This window comes from Somniosus microcephalus, chromosome 22, assembly GCF_052327205.1.
Source record: "Somniosus microcephalus isolate GS21.2 chromosome 22, FLI_Smic_1.0, whole genome shotgun sequence".
In the NCBI taxonomy this organism is placed as follows: Eukaryota; Metazoa; Chordata; class Chondrichthyes; order Squaliformes; family Somniosidae; genus Somniosus; species Somniosus microcephalus.
This window is the reverse complement of record NC_141008.1, coordinates 43325025-43350517: the sequence shown is the minus strand read 5'-3', so window position 1 is coordinate 43350517 and position 25493 is coordinate 43325025. Positions and strand designations below refer to the sequence as shown.

Below are 25493 nucleotides of genomic sequence, written 5' to 3'. Positions count from 1 at the left end.
GTCCAAGAAATCTCTTGGCTTTTGATAACTTTTATGATGTTAGTATGACAAAGGAGGAACAGTGATTCATTATAACATGTAAAGTTTGCATTTGCTATGTGCTGTCCAAAATAACATTTTTTGCCTTGCATAGAAAGGTATACTGCACATCCCAGATGACTTCTATATTTTAATTTGTTAAATAGCATTGTACAGTAATTGTAAAGTGGAAGCGCAGATCAAGAACTGGAAATTCAAGGTTAGTTCAGTTCACAATCATTGTTTTATCTGCAGAAGTCTTGTCGGAATTGTGATCCTTCCCCCAAAGCCAGAGATAATCCAAATCTATCTGATTGCTCCATATGCCAAAGGCCTACACTACATATTGTTAACCACTCTGCCTCACCAGAAATTAATACCTGAAAATATTTTATGTAAATTGGAGTTTTCATTGGCGTACAGTCCCACTCATGCTCACTTTTCCTGCTGTTGCCCTGATTAATTGGCCCAAGCCTCAATTGTGATTATAAGCACTGAAAATCGACTTTCCTTCATGTGACTGAACAATTATTTCATGTTTTGCAGTTTGGAAGAGTTTATACAAGCAATTCATTGCAAGCTAGTGAAGCTGAAATTGTGCTTTTCAATCAATTACCTTCTGTGATAAGCCATCTATTGTACATTAACAAGTTTGGACAAAAGCACTATTTTAGTATTAAAAGAGTCATGAGCAGGACCAGTTTCAAATAAAAACAATGAATTATAGTGAGGTACATCATTCTGTAGTATTTGCATTTTTCTTCCTGTCATTTGTGTCAACTGTGGCATTACTGTGATGAGGAGGGTGGGTTGGAAGAATAGTTGTGCAAGGGAGCTTAATTAGCATAACTGAATAATATGCACGGCTTCACAGTGCATTTCTTAATTCAGCTCCCCTGCTTCTAGCCACATCCCAATGTTTGTTTAATCATTTGTAATTGATTTTTCAAGAACAAATCCTGCTCTTTGGAATCCCTCCAAGATTTGAGATCAAAGTGTTAAGTCTTTTATAATCACTGCATTGCAGTAAAGTGCCATTTATATCCAAACAGTCACACCAGAGGCATTACAAGCTGGCAATGAGGGGTACACATTATCAGAGGTGTTTAACATTGGTTATCTGAACCTTCAGATGTGACACCATTTATTTCAGCTGTTAGACTGTCATGTTAATTGTTCTTACATAATACTTGAAAAATTCACAACTGCCAAGTTTGAAATAGTTTTACAAATAACTAAGTTTTTCCAGGAGGTTTCAAGCAACATAAAACCAGTTTTAACATTCTATCCAGTATAATAACGTTTTAATTTGTTGGCTTTACATTGATACAAGACCACATCCTGCAAGTGCCCAAATAGTAGGTTCTAGGCAGTGATTTTGTGCCAGAAGCCTGCAGTCTATGGTGCGAGGTGAAGAATATAAACTGGAGCAAAAGAAAAGTTTACAGAAAGAAATACAAACACATTGAAGGAAACTTTCTAACCAGCGATTCAAAATGACTGCATTTATCTTGAAAGCAAAAATATTTATCAAGTTGTATATGCAATAAGGTTTTCTAAAAGTTAGAGATTTGAAAACAAAAACAAGTTGTTTTTTTTTTTTAAATGGGAGAAGAATATTCACCCTTAAATCAAGGGTGTGAATATTCTCTCCCCACATTACAAAAGTATGTACTTCTAGATCACAACTTTTCAGAACATAGCTTGTTCCTAGAATAGCACCAATGCCCTCTTCCGCTAGTTCCTAGAATAGCACCAATGCCCTCTTCTGCTAGTTTCTAAGAGTGCATAATAGCTGGAGAAGATACTCCTTTGATTTTCCTTTTTGCAGGAAGATACTTTACTGAGCAATCTCTGAGCAGCACAGCTAAAGCTGGTAATTGAGTGGAATGAGAAATCCAACCTGTAAACTCACTGCACTATTACGATAAAATGCAGCTTTTTTTTTGCGATTACTTTTTTTTTAAAAGAAAAGATCTCTTCCACTTAGTGAACAGGACTGGAGATGCAATTGTTTTAAGGTGAATCACAAACATAAAAGTGTAAGGAAACTTGTTGACAATTTAATTTGCCGATCACAAAAGCATGCAACAAATAACAATCTACAATTGGCAACTACAAATTCAGAAAACTGTTGAGGTTTCTTTTGTGGAAACCTGTAAGTTAACTCTCCTGAATGTAGGCAACAGTCTCAATTCCTTTTTGCAGCATTTCACAGCTTAGCCTTCAATATGTAAAAACTAAACAAGCTTTTTAACTTTGTGTAAACATTTGAACATTGCAATGTAAACATTTCTACTGTAGCTTTTAAGATTCTGTACCAATTATTTCTCCTGAGGGTTTTGAGGCACATTTCTCCCTTCACTCAAATTTTACCAAGTGACCATTAATTGTGCAAGATTTGGCAGTGGTGGGTAACAGCTGGGCATGCTGGCCAACTCTGCTCCTTAAGCTAGAGACTATTTCTATTTTAGTTTAAACTATAAATTGTTTTTTTTTAAAAACCTGAGGCCTGGTGCACTGTAGGATATGTGCCCTACTGTTTCTATTCACTCTCAGGTAAGATTGAAGTTCAGGTGCTTGCTGGTCTGAGAAAATTGAGTCAACCTCTCCCAGAAAATGAATACAATATTATCAAATGGGCATATCTAAAAATGATTCTATTTCCATTTTAGACAAAGGTAAAGTTCAATTTAGGGGAGAGTACTTTCTCAATGTTAACTCCTGCCTTGTAGGATATTTGCTATTTCTCTGCTGTTCCTGGTCTGTAAACTCAACAACCATCAGCAATAACAGAGAACTAAAAGATGAGTTTTTTTTGTGTAATCCAATTCCTCCCAACAATTTAAGGTTTCTGCCATCCCTACTAGGCGGCAAGATACTTCACTGACGGCCCACAGCTGATGTTGATGAGCAACTACGGTAAATAATGCAAACCAGCATGTATTAATTTTCCCAGTTGGGCTCTGTTTAAGCACCAGTCAAGTGCGTTGTAATATTCAGCTAATCCTAGCTCAGCTACCTCCCACTTGGCATCCAGTAGAGGAAAGGATACCAATCAAGATCATTTCCCATTGAGTCACTCATTGGCAGCAGCTGTGGCCCTCAGCAACTGAGCCATTTCTGTTTACTGTAGAGACTCAAAGCAGCAGAAATGGACTTCATTAAGGGTACACTGCACCTACCAGTTGGAAACTGCCATCTGTACATTGCTCAGCAGACACAAGTTCTACTGATTGTGCCACACTGGGCTCAGTGTATCAGGGCACTGCTCCCGGATGGCTATTTTTTTAAATTTCAGGAGAGCAAGCTAGATCAGCTACTGTAGTAATAATCAAAAAGACAAAAATAAGTTTATAAAGGCCCCAGGTGCCTCAGTGGACAGTTTGGACATCTTAGGCTGCTTTAACTGTACAGTTGTATTATTTTGAAGCGGTCTTGTGCCACTTTGAAACAGGCAGGTTAGGCCTGGCTTCTGAATTTAGACTACAGCTTTAGGGTCAGTTCAAAGCAAAATTGCGACACAGGATGCTAAAGTTGTAGTGTAAATGCAGCATCACATAGTTTTGCACCAATCTGGGGTTGCCCTGTATCCGTTGTGAAGTAACAGTGTGTAACTAGGTATTAGAGGTGGTCTGAGTTTGGTCTGGAGTGCTCAGGAGTAATTATATTGCTACTTTCATATCAATGGACACAAAGCCAATTTACATCAAAGGTGAAAGTGGCAGCATAACTGCACCCTAAATTATTTTTTTTTATATATACACACACAATATATAAATGGAAGGCAGGGAGTTTGCATTAAAAGGACTTCTTCCTCTCTCCACATGTCTAGAGTTCATTGCATTGATTAAACTCAAATTACAATGGATTTCAATAACAGGATGGTGTATCCTTAGAAGTGTACATTAATTAACCCATAACTAAGGCTTTTTAAACCATTAACAAAAAAAGCAAATAGCCTATGAAAGTTTCAAGTGAAAACACAGAAAATCCCTTTCTTTGAAAAATAACATCCACAAATGTGATTTGTTGGTGGTCATGAAAAAATGATTTAAGATAGAAAAAAAATACCAGAACAAGAATTTTAATGACCTTTTCTTTCCCCACCCCTGCAAAAATGGGGAAACATTCTCCCAAAGGCCCCCCAATGTAAACATCACACAACCTACTTCAGTCAGAACTTAAATCTTGATTTATACTTCACTGTGTTGGAGGATCCCGTTTACCTTACTTAACCAGGAACACCTGCTTTAGTAAGTGTTGAATTAACAAATCATGTTCCTGAACAACCCAAACTGCCTTCAGTGCATTTACAATCAGTCCATTACTCCTTTGGTTTCTTGGTCACTTCGTACAAGGTACAGAATATGAATCCAGATACACCAGAACTAAAATGAAAACAGAAATCTTTCAATTATTTGCTCTGAAACAGTATTTTTTTTTTTTTTTTTTTTTTAAACACCTTTTTTCTTCTTACCTCCACAGCCATACATAGAAGCCTTCCCGCAATAAGGAGTGCCGTTGCAAGCCATTGCAGGGTGAAAGGCAGCAGAAAGGTTGCTGTTAGAACTGGATTGTAGTACCCATACAGCCAAATGGGAAGTACATGTAATCCCATGATGGCAAATGCTCCTACAGGAGTCTTAAAACCTGTAGGTAGGATATTGCACATTTAGCCATAGCATTATTACAGTAAAGTACAAACAGTATTTTATAAACTGACCTTAAAGATCCAATGTAGATTATCAAAGACCTATAACATTTTTGACCCAATAACTAGAGTAAGAGAGCTTTGCTCTCCTGGAGATTCAGTAAATGTCAATCAAGATCAATCAGCTGTAATAAATTCTCACCGGGAAAATGGGGTAGGAGGTAAAAGTGAAGGGGCAAACTCCCCATTTACACTGGGTGGGAGAGGTCCCATTATTTTCTCCATTACCATTTTTAAATTTATTAAGTTCCTCCCCTTGAATTATTTTAAGGTTCCCTTGTACCATTGGTATTTTGTACTCTTGCTCCAGTGAAAATGGATATGAAATACATATGACAAGTCGGCCATTTTCTGATTCATCCATTATAGTTTTGCCTGCATCCGTGTTTAATCAGCCTGAATTCCCCTTTACCACTCAATATATTTATAAAAGTTCGAATTTCACTTTTGCTGTTTGTCATTGTGAATATGTAGGCTGTGTTCTACCTGGGAACGTGTTGCCAGGTTTTTTTTCCTGTTTCATTTATAATTCTGTCTTTTCTTGTTTGCACTTTAAATGTCATATTTAGATTAACTTGGCAATAAGACCCATATTAGATTAGCTGCACCAGTAAATGCTATTAAGCATTTTGAAAGAATTACGGTATTTGGGTATTTTAAGTGCTTTATCACACAATGTAAACATTGGTATCATGCAGAGATGCAAAAACACAAGTTCTATTTTTGCCAAAACTGTGTCCTGTTATTTCAATAAATGCCCATTTCAGTAAAATATATTTATAGCCACTATTTTGAACAAAACCTACTGAAAGTTTGTAAAGTATCAGCCAATCGGGGAATAACATTTTAATTAGGTTTTTTTAAAGCCCTGTCCTGAAGTCGACCTGCACCAGATTTCTTTGACTGGATCTATTCCAAGCCAACCAGCACTGCTGTTCTTCAGTTAACTGGCACTGCGTGTGTGGAAATGTCCCAGTGACTGCTGCTTAGATTTTCTCTGGCCTCCACTCAGTGCTTCCCAAATACAGCAGGGCCAAGAGGGGGCATGAACGTGTGGGGCCCTTCCATGCAACAGTGTGCTGGCATGCCAACGTGTTGCACAACTATGTCGTCCTCCAATCATCATTAAAAACTGTCATTCCTAAAAGTGAGGAAGACCGCACCGCAACAGGAAAGTTGCCCATGGATTTTACTGCAAAATGCAGAACTACTTTTTAAATATTTTTTACAATTTGGTAGGAACTATTGAGTCACAGAGCTTCACACTTTAAAGAGAAGTGTGCAATTTATAGGTTTTGACTACCTTCTAAAATGATAATTTGTGGAGGAAAACAAACTCCATCTGTAGTGTTTTAAATTAATAACCTTTCAATGGAATTCATGGCAGACCCCACTTGTCTTCTAGAATTATGGTCAAAAATATTGGCCTAGGTTTCTACCCTGCTGCCCATTGATTAAAGGTGGCGTTCCACAGGAGCAGGACTTCTGTCCATCAGAGAGTTGCCCCACTGACCCAGAGCTCCTTTGCATAGGGGAGGCAGGGACCTTGGCCTCTGCCAGACAGTCCGTCCAATAGGGGACAGAGACTTGTTGCAGCAGGTCTTGGGCATCTGTTGCAGAAGGGTGGCTGGCATGGGCCATCTCTTCCTCACCACAAGTTGCTGGCCAATTTGCAGATTAATACAAACACTGTTATTTTTTCAACTAATTCCAGCCCAACATGTTCAAGTCTCACTGCTCATGTACACTTGCACTTTCACCTCCTTCTAGACCTCAGTGTTCAGCCACCAGTCACTGACTTCCAACAACTCCCTGATAAATTGAGGAACTAGAGAGTTGAGGGAATTGAACTTTGTAAGATTCGCGAAATTTTCATTAAATAATCACGTAGGAAAGTAGGGTTAATTAAACAGCTTTATTGACCAAAAAGCTTTTACAGAGAAACCTTTGATAAAAGGGCACACAAAATGGCCACCAGACCTCGTGACCAGCTTCTGGGCCCATTTGAATTTCTGTTACTGCAAGCCAGACAGGCTTGTGGATTGAGGACATTAAAAGCCCGCGAAAACCAGTTTCGGGAAGCCGAAACTCATGGAACTGAGCATACATATTACAAGTACAGGACAGATTTGGGTGGCAGGATGAGACCCATCAAGAAATGGGCGGACAATTGAACGAACGCTTAAGCCCATTACACTGTACAAAGAGAAGCCATTTAACAGCCATCCAGGGCAATCTCCAGACCGATCAATATACAAACCAAGTTACGGTAACAAAGCAAAGACATTATCGGCCCAGGAAGGCCAGTTCAGCTATCACCGACTCCTGTTATGAAGACAAAACACCCCTGCAGAGAGTTCTGCCCGCCAAAATTATTACAAAGACAGGACTATGATTTGGCAGGAGATAAGAATGTTCCAAAAGGGTATAACTGGATTAAGTAAAGTCCATCAGTGAGTTCTCCACCGGTACGCTTCGGGACAGACTCCATCGGAACCAAGCAGCACTTCGGTTCGGACAGTGTTCGGTGTTCGGCCAGGCAAGGCCCGGCCACGACAAGAAGATTTCGGCTTAGAAGCCAGCTCGGTCAGGCAAGGCCCGGCCACGACGGAAAGACGACGAGGGAGGCCCGGGTACTTTTGTTGGGAGATCATCGACGACCCAGGCCGGAGAAGAAGACACTCAGGGCCCAGGTACCCCAGTTCTCAGAAGGACAATGATGACTGTATAAAGAGTCATCGGGAGATCATCGACGACCCAGGAAGACACCCAGGGCCCGGTACCCCAGTTCGTCAACATCACATCGGCGAGCGCTCATCGCAGGAGAACCAAGAGGAAAACAAGCTGCGCCAGAAGCTTCCAAACCCATGTGACGACAGAAAGCTGTGTCGAAAGGCTGCAAAGCCTTTTTCGCAATTCTTAAAGTGGTGAGCATGATCCCGAGTCCCTCAAATCGAAACTTAGTTAGGTCTAGGGGAGGGGGTTAAGGGGAATTGTAATGTGTTACCCCTTTTATGATGTGCCGTGTGTTCCCCATTTCTATAGAGTTAAGTTTATAGATGTGTGCATGCTTGTAGTTGCTTTAATCTGTGCATATGACATGTATTTTATAATGCTGCAAACTGTTCAATAAAGGCATCCATTTTGTGCTATTCGACCTGGTCTATTGAGTTTTTCTGCACTACAGCTCCCTGCACCCAAGTCCAAGGTCTAGGACCGTAGGGGCGAACCACTCACGGGTAAATTATTGCAAGAAGCCTGGCAGGAGACCAGAGCAAGCAAGAGAAACCCCCTACAACTTGCATCTCCACCATAGCTCTCAACCATACTGTTGTGGTGAGGTTGTGATTGCACACCAAAGTACTTTGTTCTTCCCCCACCTGCCCTCATCATGGCAAAGAAAATTCAGAGGGAAAGATGTATTCCTGTCTCACTACTGGGTATGTCTTGCTAGGCAGCTGGAGATCAGCATTGGCAGATGCCTAGAAGGTAGTACAGTAGGTGCATAGCTTGGATGACTTGTGTGCAGGTAGAAAAAGCTGGCAGTATAGAAATTTGGGGTTCTCTCACTTGGTCACGCTGTCGCTACAACACAGGCCTTTTTATTGCACTTAATTCAGGGGCATTGTCAGTGAAATTCACAAATGCTATTTGTACACACTTGCATCGGGAATACTTTCAAACCATTCCTTACTTTAAACAAAATAATCCTGCAATGACTGGAATAACACTTTTGCCAAAATATGAAGAGAACATCTGTGTTAGGTTTGAAAATAGCAACACTGTCAACTCAAGCTAGAAAAAAGAGTACCGGGAAACCCAGGTGGTCTGATAAAAGTATTCCAAGTCACAGACATCTGTTAGTTTGAATATTCCCCCAATACACTCTCCAGTTCATGACTACACTTTCTATAAACAGACAGTGCCTTATAAAATGTATAGGCTGGGTTTGCATGCCCAGATTTAACAATGAACCCCTAATTGTGATACATCACTCAATGGAAAAATAGGTGTTCTCCCAAAAGGTGGAAATAACAGATCAGACAAGCCAAGCTACTCCGCTGAAACAATATACAGAAGCAAAAAAGATCCAACAAGATATTAAAACAGCACAAATATTAATTGTACAAAAATATATGAACTCCTTAACAAAAGGCCCAAATGCTCGCCGTTCTTTTCAGTTATGTTCTTATGTTACTAAAAACCTAAGAAATAGGAGTAGGCCAATCGGCCCCTCGAGCCTGCTCCGCCATTCAATAAGATCATGGCTGATCTGATCCTAACCGCCAATCCACTATCACAGAACCATCTCCTGAATCTAACCGAATTAGACACCCGAAATAGGAGCAGGATCAGGCTACACGGCCCCTGGGCCCGCTCCGCTACCCACAGGGCCATGACCGATCCGAACCTAGACTCGTGTCCAAATTCCTGCCCGCTCCCCGTAACCTTTAATTCCCTTTACTTCTAGGAAACTGTCTATTTCTGTTTTAAATTTATGTAATGATGTAGCTTCTACAGCTTTTTGGGGCAGTATATTCCATGGACCTACCACCCTCTGAGTGAAGTAGTTCCTCCTCATCTCAGTTTTGAAAGAGCAGCCCCTTATTCTAAGACTATGCCCCCTAGTTCTAGTTTCACCCATCCTCGGGAACATCCTCCCCGCATCCACCCGATCCAACCCCTTCACAATCTTATATGTTTCAATAAGATCGCCTCTCATTCTTCTGAACTCCAATGAGTAGAGTCCCAATCAGCCATGATCTCATTGAATGGCGGAGCAGGCTCGAAGGGCCGAATGGCCTACTCCTGTTCCTATCTCTATGTTTCTATGTTTCAATGAAAGCCAACATTCCATTGGCCTTCTTAAAGTCTTTCACTTTGATCCCAGAAGACCACGCCTGAAGTTCCTATTTGAAACAACCCTAATCAAATTTTTACAGCGCTTGAGAGCCAATCGAAACTTACAATTTTCCACTAGTATAATTTCTAATACAACCATTTATTATTTTTTTCAAATTAAATCAAGATTTTCATACCATTTGCCATGGTTTTCTGAACCCACCAAGGACCACTGCCAAACTTGTTCTTCCAGTCTGCTCCCATGGAATTGTGTGCACAGACAAAAACACACCATTCTAAGCTACCGATCAAATGTCCCCACTGGAAAATATATAAAAATTTGGCATTGAAATAAGAAGTTTATTTGCAATCACCTTTCATTCATACCATAGAAGTTTACAGCACAGAAGGAGGCCATTCATCTCATCGTATCTATAGCAGCTCTTTCCTAGATCAGTTGAAAACTAATCCCATTACCTTATTCTCTCCCATAGCCCATCTTCATCTGCTTCAAATGTTTGCCTACTTTTTCCTTCAAAGAAGCAATGGTCTCTGCCTCAACTATTCCTTGTGGCAAAGCAGTCAATGATCTAACAATCCTCTGCACAAAGAAATTTCCTCTAACCTCTCTCGCTCTTTAGGTGAGGATATTAAATCGATGGTGCTTCATCACTGACTCCCCAACCAGAATTATTAGCCTTTCCCGATTCATGCTAGAAAAACCCTTCATAATTTTACAATCTCTATTAAATCTCCTTAGTTTTCTCTGCTGCAATGGAACTAGTCCTAGTATCTCAAGTCCCTCCTCATAATTATAGCTTCCATTCACGGACCTGATCCTGACAATCTAATGCTGTATATTCTCCACGGCTTTACCTTGCGCATTTCTTACTTTTCTTTTTTACCTAGGCATATTTGAAAAGTGCTCAAATGTGTTCAGTAATGTCACTTTCACAGCTCAGTCAGTCGTGCGCTTACCTCAAAGAGTAAGCTCCATAACATGTTACGCCCCAAGTTGTCGATAGCAACATCAAACCAGGCTCCAAATTCAGATATCTGATTTAATTTGCGAGCTGCAAACCCATCAAACCCTGTAATTTGAAACATTTTATAAGTGGATATATTATAATCATGGGGGAAAAAAAATACACCTCAGAATGGAAGAAACTTAATACAAGTGCAATTTAATAACTGTTACATTAGATGGCCAAACTTGTACACAGTGTAGTCTAAAGTAATGTCAGTGTTGGTAGGATTATACTCAGCATAAAGCTTATACACTAGCATTTTAGTGCATGATGGGTTTGCTACCTTATACAGTACTCAGCATGGAATCTATAAATCTCTGATCACATTTACTAATACACACATTTCCTGGGTTTTCTCTAAAATTCAGCTGTGCATCATGCAGCTTTGACCACTTGCCATCTGTTGATATATTCAATGACAAAGTAAAATCCCTGCCAATGGAACCTGATTGTTAATCAGTGATAAAATGAAAGTGTACTGTCTGGCACAAAAGGGGACATTAATGTACTGTCTGACCACTTCACTGAAGGGAACTTCTGAAGCGTTCAGACCGAGTGAAAGCCTTCAACTCTCTCAATAAGGTCCATTAAGCTGCAGCATCAAAAAACGTAGCTCCAGAATTTCCATCGGTCAGAACGCCACGGAGAATTGGGTTCTCATCACCAGTCACACGGAGATTGTACAGAATCTCTTTCCCCTTAAAAATACTCTGAGGAAACAGTTGATCACTCTCACCTGTCCTTTATGCCAAGCCACTCTAGGACAGAACAAAATGTATTTCTCAGGGAATGAAAGTTCATCCTTTGAGAGAGAACATCCCACTGGGAGAGAGATTAAGTTTTCACAGAAACCAGTAAATCATCACTACAATCAGTCCTCTTGCCTTTGACGATAATTCCAAGGTAGTATGTGCTACAATTCAGCTGCTTCTGTAGCAGCTCTTGTGTACTCATTAACTGGAGCCTTCCTTCCAGCTTCTTTGGTTATGTATTTTCTACACGAGTAGAGCAAGAAGGCTTTGCAAATTTCTAGAGGGACCATACCACATGATTTCCTAAATGTCTGTGTATCACTAATTTATCAGGTTCCTGCTTACATTCTGAATCACTGCAGGCCCATATGCTGACTGAATAGAACCTATCTTACATAACATGAGCTTTAGTCTCCAGCTTCACTGGACAAGTTGGGCCGCAAAGCTGCTGAAAACGCAAAGTTCAGCAAATTAATTTTAGGTGCTTACTCTTGTTCTATTTATTATCACCAGCCAGTCTCCACAGATATGGGCACAGTGCATTAAACCAATGTGCTACATCACAATTGGTGACATGTTGATTCACTCCTGTGATTTCAGTGGAGTCAGCAAGCAGATACCAGATGCTTCCCAACATCTGGGAAGTTGAAAATTTCAAAAACGGAGATTAGTAGATTTGTTAGGCAAGGGTATGAAGGGTTACAGAAGCAACACGGGTAGACGGAGTTAAATACAGATCAGCCATGACGTAATTGATGGCTTCAGGCTCGAGGGGCTGAATGACCTACTCCTGTTCCCATGTCCCTAAGCACCCAAAATTAAAACAATGAATAGTCAGCATACATTTAAAAAATGGCAAGCTATGCCTCACAAAACTTCTGGAATTCTTTAACAATGTAAATAAATTAGTAAACAATCACTACCCACTTAATGTAATTTACTTGGATTTTCAGAAAGTTTGAATTAATAGCAAATTTACTAACAGGATTAAAACTGATCAATGAGAAACATTCTATTTTGGGGCTAGTAACTAGGGCAGTTCCACAGGACAGTCCCTGTCCTGGGTCAATTGCTATTCACATGGTTCATTTACTACACAGAGGGAGAATCTAAAAATATTGAAAAACTGATTGCACCAGCCTATGTGACTAATGAAAGGGACTTGCATCAATACAGTAGACTGTTTACAGAGTCCAATAAAATTAGTAATTGAGATTCTTAATACTTTAAACAGAGTTGTTTGATGTGGTTTTATGTAATTGTACACCACTGCACTTGAGGTATTCTGTCTCACCGCAGTAACCTGGCATACTGTTGGTTTGAGCAAGTTCCAAAACAGATGACAGCTTCCATATTTATCGAAGCCTGAACAACCCTTTGATACAGAAATGTCACTCAACAAAAACATCTGACGAACAAATGTTTACATCTCGCCTCACTGCCAGCGACTGTATCACTTGCCCCTTATATGATTAATTACCAGATCAAAAACCTGGCCTGTTCCTCAGGTAGCCTGATCCTGTTCTCAGCTGGTAGTTTTGTGAAGAATTTTACCTATAATTAGTGAAAAATTATATCCTTATAGATCTAAAAATACAAAACGAACGATATATCACATCAACATTTGATTATTTGCAGATGGAAGGAGTCAACTGTGGATCAGTGGGTAGCACTCTCGCCTCGGAGTCAGAAGGTCGTGGGTTCAAGTCCCACTCCAGGGACTGGAGCACACAAATCTAGGCTGACACTCTAGTGCAGTACTGAGGGAATGCTGCACTGTCAGTGGTGCTGTCTTTCGGATGAGACGTCTGCTCTCAGCTGGACGTAAAAGATCCCATGGCACTATTTCGAAGAAGAGCAGGGCAGTTATCCCTGGTGTCCTGGCCAATATTTATCCCTCAATCAACATCACGAAAACAGATCATCTGGTTATTATCACATTGCTGTTTGTGGGAGCTTGCCGTGTGCAAATTGGCTGTGGCATTTCCTACATTACAACAGTGACTACACTTCAAAAAGTGCTTCATTGGCTGTAAAGCACTTTGAGACGTCTGGTGGTCATGAAAAGCGCTATAAAAATGCAAGTCTTTGCTTTTATTATATGCACATGAGTGCCCATTAAAGTGGAAAGGAAGAATTGGGATCGGATTATTGACTATTAACTGAAAGTAGTCAATGAATGTAAGTTTAACAGGATTTTATTACCTGGGATCCACATATAATTAATTAGTGAGGCCACATGTTACAAATTCAGATATTGCCTTAGATATCTTCTCAGGTACAGTGGTGTTGGTCACTCCCTCAGGCAGTCTGTGCATCTTGCAGTCGGGTGTGCCTGTACTGCCCAATATCTAACTATACGATAGCATAACCCAGGGGTTTAACAGTAGGACCTCCTTGTGGACTAAACTGGATATTCGTGTCTTTTGTACGTGCCCCCAATCAGTGCCTCTCTTTTGAAGGTGAACCGAGAAAACACTTGGTAAGAGACGAATTGTTAAGCAGCTTTATTTCGCAGACATCAAATAAACACAGAACAACCGCTAAGATCAGACTCACAATTAAATCAGTACATAATACAAAATGCTGAACACATTTTAGTTCCCCAAGTCAGAGGGTCATCTTGCTTGACTTAAATGAGATAACTTCTAACTACCCTCCTTCATTCTAATCTTCTGAGCCATGCAAAAAGCTTTCCCTCACAGCTTTATATTTTAAAGCCTGGCTGCCAGTGTGTATTTCTGTCCCTATTTTTATTTCCGTTAATAACCAGCAGGGACGGACTACGCCAGTCAACCCCAAGTGCCCAGGACAAGGGTCCTCCCAATGCTATGCCCGTGAAGTGTTTATCTATTACCAAGACTGGCTAACTTATTGCTTATTATTTTTAAGCTTTTGGGAAATAACATCAATGCCTAGTGCATTAGCATTTAAACCACTGTTCGTTTCGGTGCTTATTTTAAACTTGTGCGAATACACTTTGCTTTCAAGCCCAACATTTAAATGGGACTCTCTTCCAAATCCTTTCTGTGGAAAAAAAAACCTTGAAATGCGAGGCAATTTAGAATATTGTGCGCAGATTTGGGCACTTTACCTTCAAAGGGGCATTGATGTGTTGGCGAGAGTTCAGAGAAGAGCAACTATGATGATTCTGGATTTAGAGTTCCAAGTTATAAAAAGAGACAAACAGAATTGGATTGGGTTTCACTGACTCAAGGGAGCTTTTACTCGCTTTTCTTGGAGAAAAGACCAAATTTAGCTCTGTGTAATATTGAAAGATATAAGCAGCTTAAAGTGTGATGGTAGAATTAGAGTACAAGTACAAAATTCACAAGTTTCATGTGGCATTAGAGATTATAAGATGTCCCCTCATTTGAAAGGATAGGCGATATTTGGAATGGACTCCCAGTAAAAGTCATATCAAATAGTTGCTTGAAAAAACCTAGATAAATATCTATTTATGCATACAATTGAACATAACAAGAGCATGCACATATGATCAAATTCTCCCTGAAACACAATTGTTCATGTGTTTCTAGGACTATGGAGGAGTTATCTGTAGAATGTAACTGGATAGAGTTTACGAGTAGGTACTGCAAGTGTGATTAAGTAGCCTGGAGCTCTGCTCAAAAAGGTCTCGAGAGGGAAGTGTGATCCAACCAATATCAAGTGTGGCTCGTGAACCAGGTTAAGTGGGGGATAAACAGTCACCAAGATGCTGGAGTCAGCCTTAACTTCAACCCATCCTCCAAGCGGTCGGTGACAGAATAGGAGTGAAAGGGGAAAATGTAAATCGAAGAAGTGTGGACACACTGCCCTATGCATACCAATTATACCTTTTTATAAAGTAAAATATTTGAAATTCACAAGATTAACAGATGGCAACTTTAGTAATAAAAACAGATTGCTTGGGTGAATTTCTTGGCTAAATCCACTGAAAACTAAAAAAAGGAAGTTCCTTTAAAATAAAAAAAGAAAAAGGTGGGTTTTTTTCAAAATAATTATCTTAGGTGGTGGTTTGCCTCTCAATCTGGATGTGCTTTTTTAAACCACAAAAAGGGAAGCTTTATTTTTTATAAAACACAAAAGGGAAGTTTATGCATTATGAACATGAAACTAACAGATGCAAAATGCAATGATTCAGAGAACGAGTAACACCTGTGAGCTACAACCCCCAAGATGGGAACCAGCATCAGCCAGACAGACATTCAGGTTATTTTAAAACTTTTTCTGAGAGTGTCAGCCGTGGCTTAGTGGGTAGCACCCTCGCCTCCGAGTCCGAAGGTTGTGGGTTCAAGTCCCACTCCAGAGACTTGAGTACAAAGTCTAGGCCAACACTCCAGTGCAGTGCTGAGGGAGTGCTGCACTGTCAGAGGTCCCGTCTTTCAGATGAGACGTTAAACCAAAGCCCCGCCTGCTCTCTCAGGTGGACGTAAAAGATCCCATGGCACTATTCGAAGAAGAGCAGGGGGTTCTCCCCAGTGTCCTGGCCGATATTTATCCCTCAATCAACATCACAAAAAATCTGGTCGTTATCGCATTGCTGTTTGTGGGACCTTGCTGTGCGCAAGTTAGCTGCCGCGTTTCCTACATTGCAACAGTGACTGCACTTCAAAAATGTACTTAATTGACTGTAAAGCGCTTTGGGTAGTCCGGTAGCCGTGAAAGGCGCTATATAAATGCAAGCCTTTCTTTTGGATCAACATTTCAAGATGCACACTCACCATCAAGAATAATGGAAATCAGATAGCAGGGAATAAACACTGCAGGATAATTGAAAGTCCACCAGCTAACCAGCAGTAGGAGTATCCTTATATAACCTGAAAACAACAGTTTGGATTTAGTTAAAATAAAGTAAGTCTCAAATTTACACATAACACAGATTCTACACTTACAGAAATTAGTTATAACTTGTTAACCTTTCAGAATAGGGCAAAGCAAAATATATTTTACCTGAACACTTCATTCAAGTTTGTTTTGGAACAGTATACGTTTTCCTTCAAACTGAAAGCTATTTTCTAACCGTAGCTATTTTTCACTTATCTTTCCTTTAAAGGTCTGTAAGTTAATGCAGTAGCAGTACTCAGCTTAAAGCAGCAGGAGTGTGTTGCAGGTTAAAGCTCCCTCTACACTATCAGAACCTCAATGGAGTATGCCTATTTCCCACAGTCACCTAAATTCTTAGTTTTCCAAATAACATTGCAAATTTAGTACAATTATAGTGCAGAATCACAGGCAAGTTTGCACAGTACAGCCCTACACATGGGAACCAGATGGAGACTGCTCAACTCACTTCACTTGGGACCCTTAAAGTCAGCAGAATGAGGAGACTTTGATCCCATCAATCTGAACTGCATTTAAAAGTAGGTCCCAGAAATGAAAGGGTGATGATCGAACTAACTACAGTACATTGTCCAGTTCTCTTTCACACAGTATTATTTACATAAAAGTAGTTCGGGAATTAATTCCCTGATCTAGTCAGTTTCTTCTTCCTGCACCCACTTTCCAGCTCAAGTAACAACTAAGATAGACTACTATGCAAGTATGTCGCTGCATCATGCAAGAACAATAGCTTTGATATTACACCTACTCCTACACCTAGGGGGGAAAAAAATGGAAATTTTACATATTTGGGAGACATCTCACAATATCTTTGACTCTTAAACATTCATAGTTCAGCAGATTCTTAATAAATAGCGTAAAAGAAATGGCCTCTATCTGCACTGTGGGGTTTCTGTGATTCTGTGATTAACATAGTATGGAAAGGTAAGTCATCTTGTCCACGAGACCCACCTCCTGCTCCCTCGACCCTATTCCAAACTGCTGACCACTCAACTTCCCTTCCTGGCCCCCATATTAGCCGATATTGTTAATGGTTCCCCCTCCTCGGGTACTGTCACCCACCCCTACAAATCTGCCGTCATCACCCCTCTCCTCAAAAACCAACCCTTGACCCCTCTGTCCCTGCAAACTACTGCCCATCTCCAACCTCCCTTTCCTCTCCCAAGTCCAGTCCTTGAACATAAGAAATAGGAGCAGGAATAGGTCACTTGGCCCCTCAAGCCTGCTCCGCCATTCAATAAGATCATGGCTGATCTTGGGCTCAAAGCCACTTCCCTGCCCACTCCCCATAACCCTTCACTCCCTTATCTTGCAAAAATCTGTATCTCCACCTTAAATGTACTTAAATGACCCAGCCTCCACAGCTCTCTGGGGCAGAGAATTCCACAGATTTACAACCCTCAGAAGAAATTCCTCCTCATCTCAGTTCTAAAAGGGCAACCCTTTATTCTAAAACTATGCCCCAGAGTTCTAGATTTCCCCGCGAGGGGAAACATCCTCTCTGCATCTACCTTGTCAAGCCCCCTCAGTATCTTAGATGTTTCAATAAGATTACCTCTCACTCTTCTAAATTCCAATGAGTATAGGTCCAACCTGCTCAACCTTACTTCATAAGTCAACCCCCTCATCTCTGGAATTAACCTAGTGAATCGTCTCTGAACTACCTTCAATGCAAGTACAGGTTGAGCGTCCCGAATCCGGCAACCTCGGGACCGAGGCGGTTTTCCTATTTCCGGTTTTTGGTAAGCCTCCCTCAGGGTGTCCGGAACATTTTAAGGATTCCAGACGACCCTGCCACCAATTGTCCCGGAGTCCGGATTCTGGAACATTCCAGTTCTCCGGATTTTGGACACTCAACCTGTATATCCTTCCTTAAATAAGGAGACCAAAACTGTACGCAGTACTCAAGGTGTGGTCTTACCAATACCCTGTACAGTTGTAGCAGGACTTCCCTACTTTTATACTCTAACCCCCCCTTGCAATAAAGGCCAACATTTCATTTGCCTTTTTGATTACTTGCTGTACCTGCATGCTAACTTTTTGTGTTTCATGCACAAGGACCGCCCTCTGAACTGTAGCATTTTGTAATCTCCATTTAAATAATAATTTGCTTTTTTATTTTTCCTGCCAAAGTGTATAACCTCACACTTTCCCACATTATACTCCATCTACCAAATGTTTGCCCACTCACTTAGCCTGTCTATATCCCTTTGCAGGTTCTTTGAGTCCTCTGCACAACTTGCTTTCCCACCCATCTTTGTATCATCCGCAAACTTGGCTACATTACACTCGGTCCCTTCATCCAAGTCATTAATGTAGATTGTAAATAGCGGAGGCCCAGCACCGATCCCTGTGGCACCCCACTGGTTACCATTTGCCAACTGGAAAATGACCCATTTATCCCGACTCTCTGCTTTCTGTTAGTTAGCCAATTCTCTATCTATGCTAATGTATTAACCCCCAACTCCATGAGGTCTTATCTTATGCAGTAACCTTTTATGTGGCACCTTATCGAATGCCTTCTGGAAATCCAAATACACCACACCCACTGGCTCACCTTTGAGAAGGTAACGAGCAGGGTGGACAAAGAACTCCAGCAAATTTGTTAAACATGATTTCCCTTTCATAAAACCATGCTGACTCTGCTTGACTGCATTATGATTTTCCAAATGCCCTGCTGCTGCTTCCTTAATGAAGGACTCCAGCATTTTCCCAACGACAGATGTTAGGCTAACTGGTCTATAGTTTGAATGTGTGGTCTCCCAAATTCAGGCCCATCTTCCCTGCAACTCCATGTTTGAATCCTTCAATCAGCTTTCCACCCATGGCACAGTACTGAAATGGCCCTTATCAAAGCTACAAATTACATCTTTTGTGACTGACCAAGGTAAACTATCCCTCCTCATCCTTCTTGACCTGTCTACATCATCCTCCTCCAATGCCCCTCATCCTTCACCCAGCTGGATGGGACTGCCCTGGTCTGGTTCCATTCTTATCTATCCAGTCATAGCCAGAGAATCACCTGCAATGGCTTCTCTTCCCGCTCCTGCACCATTACCGCTGGAGTCCCCCAAGGAACTACGGTTCACCTCCCCCTATTTCTCGTCTACATGCTGCCCCTCAGCAACAACATCCGAAAACATGTCAGGTTCCACATGTATGCTGACGACACCCAGCTGTACCTCACCACCACCTCTCTTGACCCATCCACCGCCTCGGATTTGTCACACTGCTTGTCCGGCATCCAGGACTGGATGAGCAGAAATTTCCTTCCAACTCAATATTGGGAAGACCGAAGCCATTTTCTTTGGACCCTATCACAAACTCCATCCCCAAGCCACCATCTCCATCCCTCTCCCTGGCAACTGTCTGAGGCTAAACCAGACCATTCACAACCTTGCGGTTGTATTTGACCCTGAGATGAGCTTCCGACCACATATCCGCTCCATCACCAAAACCGCCTACTTCCACCACCTTCTTCGATAGCACCTCCCAAACCCGCAACCTCTACCATCTAGAAGGACAAGGGCAGTAGGCGCATGGGAACACCACCACCTCCAAGTTCCCCTCCAAGTCACACACCATTCCGACTTGGAAATATATCACCGTTCCTTCATAGTCACTGGGTCAAAATCCTGGAACTCCTTCCCTAACTGCACTATGGGAGAACCTTCACCACACGGACTGCAGTGGTTCAAGGCGGCGGCGGCTCACCACCACCACCTTCTCATGGGCAATAAATGATGGCCTTGCCAGCGACGCCCACATCCCAGGAACGGATAAAAAACATCTCCCGACTCCGCCCTTGCCTCAGCTTATCTGTCACTGAAACCCTCATCCATGCCTTTTGTTACCTCTAGACATGATTATTCCAATGCTCTCCTGGCCGGCCTCTCATCTTCCATCCTACATAAACTTAAGCTCATCCAAAATCTTTTGCCAGTATCCTAATTCGCACCAAGTCCCGTTCACCCATCACCCCTGTGCTCGCTAACCTACATTGGCTCTCGGTCTGGCAACACTTCAATTTTAAAATTCTCATTCTTGTTTTCAAATCCGTCCATGGCCTCACCCCGCCCCATCTCTAACCTCCTCCAGCCCTACAACCCTCCAAGATCTCTGCACTCCTCCAATTCTGGCCTCGTGTGCATCCCCGACTTTAAATCGCTCCACCATTGGTGGTCTTACCTTTAGCTGCCTAGGCCACAAGCTCTAGAATTCCTGCCCAAAACCTCTCCACTCAACCTCAACACCTAACTCTGTGACCAAGCTTTTGCTCATCTGCCCTAATTTCTCCTTATGTGGCTCGGTGTCAAATTTTGTTCGATAACGCTCCAGTGAAGCACCTTGGGACATTTTGCTACGTTAAGGATGCTATATAAAATACAAGTTGTTGCTGTTAAGTATATTTGCTTCATTTTGTCAGTTATGGTTGCTAGGTGTGTGAAGTCTATGATTAAATGAAAATTCTAATTATAAAAAAGGTGTAAAGTTTCAACCAAAAGGAAGAAATGATACTGAAAGATTAAACTGTTCCTCTATAAATAATGTAATGAGAACTCCACCTAGACCGGCAGTGCTGGCTTCTCCACCAGCACCAAGCATTTATATAGCATGTAGAAAACATCACAAGGGGTGGGGAGGGGGGAGGAAAAGAATAAACAGGAACAGACAATAATGAACGAGAGAGAATAATGAGAACTTGGAGAGCTCCTGGACAGGTGTCAAACTCCATCCCTGCCCCAAATGCCCATTTAACGTCCTCTTTAACAGTCTCGATCCTACTTAAAAAGGGGTGGGAAAGAGAAGTGAAACAAAATGAGGCAATAATGAAACAAGTAATTTTCATAGGAGCTAGAACCACAAGGCAGTAACCTGCTATACAACAAAGAAGGACAGTGCTGGCAGCTGCAACGTGTGTACATGTCCATTAAAATCAGCAGATTCAAATTGCCTAAACTCAGGGGACCTGCAGTGACCAAATCGGTGACTCCCAAGAACATAGATCATTTGAATCTGTTCGTTTTACTGCAAGTCCGTGCTGCCAGTAACTCCCTAAATAGTTGAGCTCAGTCTCCAAGCCAACCTATCAATGGCCAAACAGAGGATGGGCTATAATTCAGAGGGAGACAGAACACAGGCAACTGAATGCCAACATTCACAGCTGCAAAAATCAACAGATCAAAGCAGTACATGCTCCATCATTCACCCTTGAAAAATGGTAATAAAACTGCAGTGCTGAAACCAAATTCATACTAGCGATTTGATATATAGGATGCCAGGAAAATCTTCACGCAGAATGACCCCATGTGTGGAATAAACTATCAGATAGAGTAGTGGAGGCAAAAACCCTTGAATAATTTAAGCAACAACTGAATGCTACAGTGAAGGGGGGGGGGGGGGGGGGGGTGATTAGTATCTCTCTGAATGGTTGAATTAAGATGGGTTTAAATGGCCTTCGTCATCCATAATTATCTTGTGTCACAGTGCTGGAGAAGTGGAGCACAACAACAGCTGACAAGAATGCACTCCATTCCGCCAGAGCTCCAACATTTAAATGGGGACTCTCACTCGTGGCACATGTTCACAACACAAGCCAACTTTCTACCAAATATGGCACCAACGAGCCCTAGCTTAAAAAAAGTGAGGTCACAGGGGGTCAAGGGAAAAAACCTTCCAATGGTTGGAATAATACTTGACACACAGGAAGATGGTTGTGATCGTCATAGGTCAATTATTACAGCCCCAGGATATTACTGCACTTACTCACGGCAGTGTCCTCAGCTGAACCATCTTCAGCTACTTCATCAATGACCTTTCCTCCATTATTTAGTTGAGGAGTAGGGCGGTTTACTGATGATACCAGTGTTCAGTCCCATCACAACCCCTCCAATACTGAAGCCCATAACAACCAGCAGCAGGACCTGAACAATATCCAGGGTTGAGCTGACAAGTGGCAGGTAATATTTCCACCACACAAGTGCCAGGTAATGACCAGCACCAACTAGAGAAAGACCAACCATCTTGCCAATCTTCTGCAGCACTACCATAGCCATGTAGCCCACCTTCAATATCTTGATGGCAACTATTAACCAGAAGCTAATTGAACCAGACATATCAACATAGCTACAGTAACAGGGTGAAGCTGGATGTTCTGCAATAAATGGCTGAACTCCTGACACCTCAAAGCCTCTTCACCATCTACAACACTCAAATCAAGAGTGTGTGATGGAATACTCGCCACTCGCCTGGACGCGTGAAGCCACAAAAACATACAAAAAGCTCAACACTATCCAGAACAAAGTTGTTCACTTGATCAGCATCCCTGCCACTGAACTTGATTTCGAACTTCATAGAATAATACAGCACAGGAGACCATTCGGCCCACTGTGTCTGTGCCAGATCTTTGAGGAAGCTATCCATTTAGTCCCACTCCCCTGCTCTTCCTCCATAGCCCTGCAAATTTCCCCCCTTCAAGTATCTATCCAACACCCTTTTGAAAGTTATTACTGAATCTGTTTACCACCCTATGAGGCAGTGCATTCCAGATCATAACAACTCACTGCATAAATTTTTTTTTCTCATGTTACATCTGATTCTTTTGCCAATTACCTTAAATCTGTCCCCTCTGGTTACCGACCCTTTTTTGTAATGAGAAACAGTTTCTCATGATTTTGAGCACCTCTATCAAATGCCCCTTAACCTTCTCTGCTCTAAAGGAGAACAATCCCAGTTTCTCTAATCCCCCCATGGAACTGAAGTCTTTTATCCCTGGTACCATTCCAGTAAATCTCCTCTGCACCATCTCCAAGACCTTGACATCCTTCCTAAAGTGTGGTGCCCAGAATTGGCCATAATACTCCAGCTGGGGCTTATTTTTAACCTCAGTGCACTAGCTGCAGTATATACACTATCTACAGGATGCACTGTAATAACTCACTACACTTGCTTCACTCACTGCACCTCCTAGCTCTGTGACCTCCACCACGGAGAAGGACAAGAATATCATGGGAACACCATCACTTGCAAGTTGCCCTCCAAGTCACACATCATCCTTATATGTAGTATAAAGTTATAGAAACACTCTGGAATTTTTTTTTTTTTTGGGGGGGGGGGGGGGGGGGGGGGGGGAAGAACACTACACAATCTTTATGAAATTTAATGGATTAAGAGACCATTAAAACATACAACGTTTGCACTTCCTTCTTTCTCTTAAGCACATAATATAGAGCCCAATTATAGCTTTCTTGGTAAAATGTAGCAACACAGAGCAGAAGGTCCCAGATTCAAATCACACTTTTTTTTTTTTTTTAATTAACTACTCTCAGCTAGGAGACCATCTAAAGTAGTAAGATTGTACTAAGTTGGTACCCGAGGAGGGGGGGGGGGGGGGTGGAAATTTGCCAGGGATCCCCTACCAGACTTCTGCAGGAAAGTGCACGTGTGTGAATATTGAGCTCAGCTGTAATGCACACTGTGGCAGAATAGCCCATCATCATCATTCACTATCTAGGCTCACAGCTCAAGAAATTGAGTTGCTAGTGCCTCTAAAATCATAATCTAGCAAAAGGAGGGAACTGGAACTAAAAAAGGTAAAAAAATAGAAAATAGAATTCTACTGACAACTCTCTCCCCACATACTTTAATTTTTACTTGTGTTTTATGTTTCCAAACTAGCTTTCCTTTTTATTAATAGTACAGAGAATATTTTGTGAACAGATGTTTCCTATTTAAACAGATGCTACCCAACAATGACTAAGCTATTTTAAAAAAGGTGCTTGAACACAAATTTTCTATAAAAGAGAATCCAATACATAATCATGTATTTTGCTTGATATCAAAAATGTTTTACATTTTTTCAAACATTCATCTTAATGCTTAATATTTTTTCTCCTCATCCAAATTCCTGCATTCGCAAAATTCTTTCTAACCTTCTGTTTTAACCCCCCTACACTCCTGAAGTTCAACTTCGCAAGAAGTAGCAGCATGTCAATACATCACTTAAACAAACAGCTCGTCTTCAGACAGACTACAAATACATAGGCCAAGAAAAAAGGTGCTCTTCCAAACACGGTGACCTTTTGCAAGCTCTGTTCAATAGCACATCAGTAAAAACACATGGCCACGTTTCTAAGCGCATCTCAGGGCGGAGAGGGGGAGGAGATTTCAAAATCCGAGCAAGAAAGCAACAAAAAAAGGTGCAGATGAGATACGAATGCAGAACATATAAATCCCCCCTCCTTACCACCCCAGACACAGTGCATCAATCACATGCTCCAAATCAGGGTCAGAACTCGCCAAGCATCACCTCCACACATTATTACACTTTTTTTTTAAATGATAAAATCAAAACTTATCGTAAAATCCGGAAAAGCCACTTACCGATAATGTTGGGCACATAAAGCAAAACTCTCAAACCCATCTTGTAGCTGCGTACACTACGACCGACAACATTAACATTTATTGGTTTCAGATCCGAATCCTCCCCCCACCCAATCACCTGACCATTTATTTCAATTAAACCGCAGTTCACTTGCGACTGCCCGCTAAATCTTCAGCAATTCCTGACCCAGACAATGCATCCGAGTGTCACTGTCCCTCGCAACCTGTGGGTGTCGCGTTTCACCGGAATATTACCAAAGCAAATAAACATGGAGCACATTTAGGGGGCGGTGCAGATGGTCGGAGCCGCCTCCTCCAAAATCCCAGCCCCCAGCGGATTTGAGCTCTCTGGCGGCTCAGTCCATCCTGAGTTGTTGCGTTGACGTTTGCATTCTAGCGTGTTCTTTAATTAATCATTTGATTCCTAAAGAGGGAGGAGGAGCATCTGCTCTCATATTCCTCCCTGGCTGTTGCTGGGCAGAACCGTCACTTCCTCTGTCTGGGCAGATTTCACTGGCATCACCTGTGGAAGCTTACACGTCGTGGCTGTCCATAAATGTACTGCAGCTTGAGAGCAGCTTTTCTATCGTTTCAACGCCAATGTAACCATTTCAGGTGGTTTGTTGGCAGAATAACAACAGAAAATGCTGGAAAAACTCAGCAGGCCAGGCAACATCCGTGGAGAGAAAATAGAGTCAACATTTGACCCGAAATGGGATTGGGGGCAAGGTATTGACTTGGATAGAGAACTGGTTGGCGGACAGAAAGCAAAGAGTTGGAATAAATGGGTCGTTTTCCGAGTGGCAGGCAGTGACTAGTGGGGTACCGCAAGGATCGGTCCTAGGCCCCCAGCTGTTCACAATATATATTAATGATCTGGACGAGGGAATTGGATGTAATATCTCCAAATTTGCA

The 25493-nt window shown here is 41.7% G+C and overlaps 1 protein-coding gene across 3 annotated transcripts; it reads right to left on the bottom strand.

Moving 5' to 3' along the window:
• Nucleotides 1-1121: 1121 nt before the first annotated feature.
• On the bottom strand, nt 1122-25053 carry LOC147102222 (uncharacterized). 3 transcript variants are annotated; one of them, XM_085964535.1, is made up of 6 exons: nt 24834-25053; nt 16079-16174; nt 10553-10665; nt 9772-9895; nt 4499-4671; nt 1122-4409 (listed from the first exon to the last, which is right to left on the bottom strand). In XM_085964535.1, exons 1-6 carry the CDS (start codon nt 24856-24858, stop codon nt 4338-4340), a joined length of 603 nt encoding a protein of 200 aa, XP_085820661.1. In that variant the 5' UTR covers nt 24859-25053; the 3' UTR covers nt 1122-4337. The 3 variants fall into 3 exon arrangements, with proteins under 3 accessions (XP_085820661.1, XP_085820660.1, XP_085820662.1); XM_085964534.1 differs by lacking the exon at nt 24834-25053 and adding an exon at nt 24579-24827; XM_085964536.1 differs by lacking the exons at nt 16079-16174; nt 24834-25053 and adding an exon at nt 24579-24827.
• Nucleotides 25054-25493: the final 440 nt, after the last annotated feature.